At 36.8% G+C, this 9,176-nt stretch overlaps 1 protein-coding gene across 4 annotated transcripts in view; it reads right to left on the bottom strand.

Moving 5' to 3' along the window:
• gabra1 (gamma-aminobutyric acid type A receptor subunit alpha1) overlaps positions 1–9,176 on the bottom strand; it is a 34,819-nt gene that overhangs the window by 8,008 nt on the left and 17,635 nt on the right. For all 4 annotated transcript variants that reach the window (XM_013909514.1, XM_013909515.1, XM_005727757.2 and 1 more), the window contains one exon: positions 7,073–7,225. In XM_013909514.1, coding sequence (XP_013764968.1) covers positions 7,073–7,225 — 153 coding nt within the window. The remainder of the gene's footprint in view (positions 1–7,072; positions 7,226–9,176) is intronic.

The following is a 9,176-nucleotide window of genomic DNA, read 5'->3' as shown; positions in this document are numbered from 1 at the left end:
ATTTGGGAAGAGATTGGTAGATGGAAGAAATGGGTGACAACAAAGTAGTGTCAATTTGTCAGATACTTTGTTTGCCTGTAAATCAGTTAATTTTGTGGGGGAGGATGAAGACAGCACCACTGGGTATTACACAAGCCTTCACAAAAGCACCCTGATGCTGGTATCATATATACTATGTTTGGTAAGCACCGTTGTCATGGAAACAAGTCTTCTAACTCCTCCAATGTCTTATTACCACAAGAGAAAAGAGGAGAAAGGAAAATAAAAACATTTTGCTTTTATAACATGAAATATTCCATTGATTTGAACATTAAGTGATGTTATGTTTGATTGCACACAAACTACTGCATAAACTATTTGCAGGTGTATCACTGCTTTTAATCAACTGCACACAAGTCTAAAGGTGTGTGTGTGCATTTGTGTGGGGGGTTTTTTTTGGTTGTTTTTTTTTTGTCGGTGTGTGCATGTCAGGGACTTGACTAACATGGCCGACAAGGTGTGTTTCTTAAACTCTAGTAAGAACAATTTCCCTTTGTGCCTGTTAAGCAACAGGCCAACTTGGAATCATTTAGAGCCCTAGTATTTTGATTCATTTGAACATGTCTCCAGAGCTAGTTTTAAATGACTCTCTTTGACATGTTGTAACTAATAGACTTGAGGCTTTGAAGGCTGTTAATGAACAAAGTCACTGATCTGGAAAGTTCTAACTGGATTAATAGTGGTGTAACTCAGTTCTTGAGAGTTTCTTCCACTCAATTTAACTCAGTGTGCACAAGCACAAACTTTTTTTATATGATACAAATCTTCTAACAAGGTTTTCTGTCTTATTTTTTAAATATTAACACATGTATAGAGGTTAATGGTTACTAACTTCAAAAGTATATTTTTATTTCTTTGGGAAATGCGAGCCAAAAATGTTAACTTGGTTAAACACAGGGTAGAAAAATAACAGAAAATTGATTTAAGGCTTATTAGAGTAATCAGCATAATAGAAATTGTTGTCGGCAAAATAAATTAACTTGAACTCAAGGTCAAAACATTTTTCAGTAAGGTTCAAAGTTGATTGTTCTGTTCTATATTTAGCCCTTCACTGACAACCCTTAAATGACAGACTTCAAATAATCTGGCAAATCCTACGTGAGTAAGAAAAATATACTGTTTAGCCACCACATTGAAGCCAAGCCACAAATCTTTGTTCAGGAGTGAGCCTTCAGCAAAATGTCCCTGGTTCCAGTTAGAATGTTTTCTACAGGCAACCTGTCACACATGACATTCAAAACGCTGCAAGAGGTCAAAAGTACTTTATGAACTGAGTTATGTGTTTACTTTAAGAATATGCAAACTTTATGTGCAAGTTAAACCTTGTGTCTAACTGGCTGATTGAAAATATGACCAGCTTACTTATGCATAAACAACATCAACACTCAATTCTCGTTTCACTTGTAAAGTTCATCGAACTTTGTTTATGCTGAAGTCTTAAAAGCCTGTTATAACATGTTTCATCCTAATAATGACCTTTCTAAAATGTTTCTGGAATCTCAATAGTGTGGCAGGATGCCATCATTTAATTGTACAGATATTTTGCATGCAACCACAGGTCTGTGACATTAGAGATAAAAAGCCGACTGAGGTTAGACGAGGCCTATTACTACATTTACTACCAGCCATCTCATTACAAACCTTAAAAGGCATAATAACAAATAGCTGAAAGTAGTAAACAGATGAATTATGTGAGTAAAGAATTTGAAAATGAAAAATATGAAATGCATTGGTTTAAAATTTTCCTGTTAAATTGTCATTGTGAAATCACAATTTAAATCACTATATTATATTAGGAAATATAACAAGTGGTTTTTAATTTGAACAGTTTTCTTATGCTTGTGGGAGGACAAAGATGACCAGTTTGACTGCATGCTTGTGTATTAAAGAGTAAATTCATATGTTAGCTGTGTTAGTTGTGTGGAGAACTTTTTAAAAAAAATAATTTCCTCAAACATTCCCCAGTGCAGAGCTGTCTTTGCTGGATGTCTATCAACACCCCCACTGTGCAGCAGCTATTTATTTATTCATGCCTTATCAATAACTGAAACCCTTGGGAAGCTACACTCGCACACAATACCTTCAGCATTATTACATCACCTCTGACTGACATATAATGAAGAAATAAACGGACACGTTGATGGGCAGGTGAGTTAAATAACTCTGCCAACACTATAGATGTGAGATTTGTAACACACAGACGGGCAGCTTCGGAGACACATAGTGCTTACACTGTTGTTAGCTACTAATTAGAAATTGATGAGTACCCAATTTCTTCACATGTCGCAAACAAACACATTTTCACACAAATGCATGAGCGCACATGTGCGAACTCCAGTATACACCACCCACTCGCATACAAGGTGTTATTCCCTGATGAACAGATACCTCAAACATCATCATGGGAAAACCCATAAATACCCAGCCAATCGCTCTTAAAACAGAGATGGAAGAAAGGGAGCTTATCTTCTGAGCCCTGCTGTCCCTGACAGCTTAGAGACAGAAAAATGGAGCGGGAGAGGGAGGTGGGATGTAAGAGAGAGCTCAAATCAGAGCCATCAGTGGCTGTTTCCTTTTGGTTTTCATTTGGACTAAATAAATAAATTGCCAACAGTTTTCCACTACACTGAACTAGCTATAAACTAATCAGCCTCTTAATCGGTACAGTGATAAATAAGATAACTCTACCCACTGCTGTGTTTTTAAATTGCCTATTCATCTACAGGGCAGGCTTTAGGAAAAAAGATTTAGTGCAGAAGCTGTGCTTCATAGTGACATAATGTAATTTAAACAGGGTTTTCAATGTTCAATTTGTTTTTGTTAATACTGTTTCTTTGTCAGCTGTGCACAACTGTGTGGCAGCATCAACCTGATCACATCTGTAGCAATAACAAAACACAGTACTACAGTAGCTGTTTCTGAGATGAAAATGAGGAAAAACCAAGGTATAAATAAATATCTGTGGCAGGATGACTAAATAGAATTTGCATGGTTTAGTAATTTGTTCAATATTAATAGCATTATTTTTATTCCTAGATCTCTGTTCATGGATAAAGTTTACAGAGCCATATTCGGGTATAGCCGGACTGACAGAGCCACTGTGCTTACGCAATATTGCGGAGCTTTTATGTACAGTATATAAAGGTGCATTCGTTTGCATCATTACTATATTGCAAAATATTATTTTGCTTTTGAAAATGAATTTATGATAAAGATTTCATTAATGACCTAATGTGGACTTGAGTCATGCTTCTTCCTGCCTCTCACAGGGAATCTTCCAAATAATACTTCTCATAAATCTCCTTATTTACCAGAGAAGCGTGCAGCCACATTTATAATGTCTGACACAAATAGAATGACAAGGCATTAAACTCATTTAATTCCTATTAACCCACATGGATGTGGTACATTTTGCAAAAATACTTTTTGTCCATCCATCCATGAAGTTGGTATAATTGAAAATACTAAATATAGTGAGCTAGTGTGGCTCTGAATATCATTTTGGTTGATCACACGACCAATCCCCCGCCCAAAAAAGGCACTGACTATGATGAGTTTTTTTAATGGTTTCATTGTTTTTATTAGTAGTCCTAATAAGGTAAATCACTACATGTTTGCCATGAAATCAAACTCGTTCCTTATTTGAAATATTACATCAGATCTACTAAACCCAGCAATGGAAGTTTCAGTAACAGAAATAGATTAAAAATATCAGACCTACTATAAAATTTCAGTTTCTTCTAAATAATGAGGAACATTCCTGAAAGGAAGCTAAATTACTGTATATAAAGACAAGAGATTTGGGTTTAGGTGCCACGGGTTTTCTTTCAAATCTGTGAAAGTTGTACACATCATATCAAGGTGAATTTATACATGGAGGAGACCTTCAACAAACAGGGACAGAGGTGCCCAAACACTTTTTTCCTAGTCTGCAGCAAACATCCAGAGCACTGACACATGTGATATCTCATAACGTATCACATAAAATTATTGGTTGATATCACTAGATGTACATTATGCATTTCCATGTGTATGTGTGGAAAGCGATGGATGTAATTATAGTAATCAAGCATTTTTATTTTCACCATTATTGAGAGTCTTTGAAAATGAAAACAACCTAAAATGCCCATAAAATAAGTAAATAACAAGAAAAAAGGAATGAAAATGACAAAGATTTAAGGAAATGTGGGTTACTTGCAATATGTTAGACATATATTTTGGCAGCAGATGTGATATTTAAAGTGTTTATACACTTTGGAACAACAAAGCCTGTCTTATCCCTCTATGATGCCAAGTACCTTCCTAATGATGTTGTCTTTTGCATACAGTAAGCATATATACTGCACACAAGCAATAAAAAAGCCACTGTGGTGTGGCACTCATTCTACCTTACGATTATAATAGCGCAGACCATGTGTACAATGGTCTGAAAGATCATATAAATGTTTGACTTTGATGATAGTTAAAGGATTAACATGGAAATGAAAGATATCGATTGTCTTTATAATACTTCATTAATTATGATACTGGCATTACTAACCTCTTTCAAGAACAGGCTCATTCATCTGCTGATGCATATTAATCATATGAATGGTCATCCTAATGTGCTGGGACACTGTGTTGCTCTCTGTCATGCTCATGCTACATACATGTAATCCCATGAAGCACAACCAGTATTGAGGGACACATACACACACACAGACACACACACGCCCTAGATAGTTGATTGAATCTAATCTAGGCCATCCTCATCCCCCCCTAAACACGTGACAAGCACCTCAGGTAGCAAGCTGTGGCATACACATACACACACCCACACATACAAACACGCACATACATATACACACACGAAGAAACTCACAGCTCACACAAACGGACTCCAAAACATTGCAGGGAGAGTAGAAAAACCTGCTGGAGACTGCAGAGCTGCAAATCTGGTGTCTGTATAATGATTCCGGGAAAGCTCTTTAAGTAGTGGGCCAGGGGAGACACTGACATTCATGAGAAGAAGATGAAGAGAGAAAGAGGGAGTGAAGGAGAATAAAGAAAAAAGAAGAAGAAAGTGTGGAGGGTGAGGTAACTCAAGGACATTCTGCCTGCTGCTGTGCTTTGCTGCTACAGAGCATGCTGCAGACTAGCAAGAGCTTTCCTTGTGGGCTGTATTATGTAAGACCTTAGTGTGACAGACAGATACACTCTACATACACACCATCAGACACACACAAACACACATTCACATAACAAACACACACACTCAGGCCAATGTGCACGTGTAGACTCGCATTCTCACATGCACTGATGTACACAAGCAGGCACAAACACGCAGTAGCTGTAGTCAAACATTCTAAGCACGTAAATCTAAATTCACACTGAGCTTAAAATTCTACTGCAGTTTGCCACAAGTGATTAACGCTCTTTTTGCCTTAGTAAAAAACAAAACAGAATAGAACAGTATGGATGTACTGAACAGAGACAATAAAATGTCTGGTATATCTCACGTATTTTAAAATATGTTTTTGACATAGCCATCTTAGCCTTCAGTTAAAAAAGCCTACAGGCTATTTATCAACCATCTGGCAACCACCGGTCACAAGGGGAAAACGTGTATTCCCTGGCCAGCTGGTGAGTGATTGCGGGAGGTTACTGGCTGATACTGGGTGAAGTCAGTCAGAAAAACCCATGCACTAAAACTCCTTTCGATTGCTTTGATTATAACCACATTCGGTCACCTAGAGTTTGCATGAAAGACACCAACTTGTCCGCAAACACTTGCCACTTGAAAAGGTGTGATACACACTGGAAAGCTGGAACATTTTATTTCAGAGTTGCGTCTTACCACTGCAACCTACAGATTTCAAAAGACTTTTGGTTTGTGTAGCATTTTTCACAGTTTCGCTATTGCTTAGCAAGTAGTTTGCTATTGTTTTGCAGCTGTGTCAGCATCTGCCATGCAAACTGTTATCAAAGCATTCACAAAGAGGCTTTTCAGTGCAGCACTGTATACCTCATGAAGTTTTAGTAATGTCACAGCAACTGCTAGCAACTTCCAGCAATAACTCACAACCAGTCTAAGAATACCCATTTTTCCCTCGAAAACTGTGGTTACTAGATGGCCAGTTGTTGTTGTTCATGACTATAAGGTTTCCCGGCAATCCGGCCCCCCCCCCCCCCCCGAAAAAGTAGCTTGCAGCTCGCCTTCTTTTACATTTCTGTTTATGCACAAACAAATGAGACACACATTTTAATTTGTGAATTTTAGAGGCTGTCTTTTTTTACAAACACATTGAGCATAGCCAGGCTGACTCCCTCCCCCTCCCCCCATTTATTTCAATTTATATATTTCTAAAATAGTGAAATAGTACTTTATGGAAAAATACTTTTTTTTCCTAAATCAGAGAATAATAAAACGAAACAAAGCAAAAAAATCAAACCATCATTAAGCAACAGCTTTTTAGAAACAACTTAAACTCAAGCTTGTGTTATAAATCTGAAAAATGTTGTTCACACACTTTTCTGTGCATGTATTGAGGCAAAAATCAAAATGCCAGATGTAGTACTGCAGAATAAAACAATATTATGTTGAGTGTGTTTTTGGACTTTCTGTTTTGTTAATTTGAATAAACAATGCAGATGGCATTACTTTATAAAATAAAGCAAAGCATTTCTTAAGCGATATATTATTGGTTTGAAGTATTCATCAATAGTAAGTATTCTTCATTAAATAAATGTGTAAATTAAAAGAAGGTATTGTAAAAAATGCAATTGAAAATAATTTCATATCAGTGTGTCTAAGAGTCATGTGTTGGCCTTAAATAGTTTTTGTTGTATTCTTTTTTATTATTGTTTTTAATATATTAATTATTGTTATTATAGATTTAAGCAATTAGTCGATTTGTTGCCTAGCTTTTGTGTGACTACCTACTGTATCATTTGATTATCTTTCAGACTTTTCAAGAGCAGTTTTGAAAACTTCTGACGATGGCCTCTAGCCAAAGATGTTTTGAAGAGAAAAAAGAAAAAAACAACAACTCACCAAAGACAGTCCTGGCAGGGACAGATTCTCTGTTGAGCCAGAAAGACACTTGGGAGAGGATAACTGTCATGATGCAGGGTAGGTATGTCTGGATCACAAAGTAACCAATTTTCCTCTTCAGGTGGAAGTGGGTTGTCATCACAACATATTCTCCTGTTGTTCACAGACAGAAAGCATTGAACATTTACAATCATTAAAAAAAACTTTACTTATGGATACTAGATTGAAGTACCTAGCCATGGTTTTTATCAACACAGAAAGAGCTTTTATGATGCATTTAGTTCTTTTGATATGGAGCAATGCAATTTGGTATCTCTTTAACACTAATTGCCATATTTTAAAGTAACATTGTGATGGAAACAGTGTTGTCTTTACGTTCCTTTATGTTTTCACAGAAAGCCAAGAGTATTCCCTAGGATATAAGCATAGATTCTTAGACAATTACCTGAGAGGATTGTCCTGAAGATGCAGAAATCAATTAAAAGCTATCTAGTAATGTACACAATGATTTAAGTTTTGGGAAAAAGTTATGGTTTTAGCTGTTAAATTGGGGAAATAAAAGTCTGTTTTTGGAATTATTGTGTATTTTTCACGAGCGTTAACACCACTGCTTTGGTTTACTTCTTAAGACTGAGACTGACCAGAGGTGGCCAGGCCAATCCCACGTAGTGATTTACAAATTAGGCTAGAGACATGGTTCCCATTTTGTTAGCAAATTAGCTAGCGTTGATAAGGTAGAAAATAGTTCTGGTAAAACAAATAAACAAACAAAAAACAAACAAATCACTACAAGATCGAAAAGCAATCAGTTTTAATGATAGCAAATAACAGTGAGTTGATGAGCCTGGCAGTGCATCTTACTCCTGTTTCTCTGTATCTGTCTACCCTTAGCTTCACTGAGCTAGGTTACATATGTTTCCAGGCAATATTTCCAGCCTGGAAACATCTTTTTATTTTCATTTATTTTGTTTTGTTGTCTGACAAATGTTAAAGCAAGTAAAGCTATTTGTTAAATTTCATGAAGAGCATTATTTATACACTGTGGTCATATGTACATGTACAAAATCGAGCCTAGCATTAGTTTAGCCACGCCTGACCCAACATGGAGACAAACTTATCTCAATCTCAGCAGATCAACTAATGTCATCTTCACATCAGCTTTTCCAGTTTTCCACATACAGTGGTGTGAATAAGTGTTCCTGATTTTCAGTTTTTTTGTATGTTTGTCACATTTAAATGTTTTAAATCTTCAAACTAATTTAAATATTAAACAAAGATAACACAATTAAACATACATCATAAAAATGCCGTTTTTAAATGATGATTTCATTGATTAAGTTATCCAAACCTACAGGGCCCTGTGTGAAAAAGTGATTGCCCCCCTCCCCACCCCCATTAGAGCATAGATTAACTATGGTGTATAACATGTTTGGAATTTTTGTTTCAATTTCTCAAAAAGGTTACAAAGCCATTTTTTAAGCTTTGGGATTCCAGCGAATCACAGTGAGAGCCATTATCCACATATGGCAGAAACGTGGAACAGTGGTGTACTTTGCCAGGAGTGGCAAGCCAACCAAAATTACCGCAAGAGTACAGCAAGGACTCAACCAAGAAGTCACAAAAGACCCCAGAACAACATCCAAAGAACTGCAGGACTCACTTGCCTCCGTTAAAGTTAATGTTCATGATTCCACCATAAGAAATATACAGGGCAAAAATGGCCTGCATGGCAGAGTTCCAAGACGAAAACCACTGCTGAGCAAAAGGAACATTAGAACATCATCAGCAGAACAATGATTCCAAACAGCAAGTCAAGCTCTTACTGGCTTAAGAAAAACAAAATGAAGACTTTGGAGTGACCTGAATCCGATTGAGATGCTGTGGCGTGACCTTAAAAAGGCGGTTCATGCTTGAAAACCCTCCAGTGTGGCTGAATTACAACAAATTTGCAAAGACGCTCCACAGCGCTGTAAAATACTCATTGCCAGTTTATAGCAAAAACTTGATTGCAGTTGCTATTGCTAAGGGTGGCCCAAACCAGGAATTGGGTTTAGGGAACAATCACTTTTTCACACAAAGCCATGCAGGTTTTGATCCCCCCCCC

This window comes from Pundamilia nyererei, unplaced genomic scaffold, assembly GCF_000239375.1.
Source record: "Pundamilia nyererei isolate P.nyererei 1_Seehausen unplaced genomic scaffold, PunNye1.0 scaffold00026, whole genome shotgun sequence".
Lineage (NCBI taxonomy): Eukaryota > Metazoa > Chordata > Actinopteri > Cichliformes > Cichlidae > Pundamilia > Pundamilia nyererei.
Note: the sequence above shows the minus strand (reverse complement) of the source record. Positions and strands in the feature narration are given on the sequence as shown.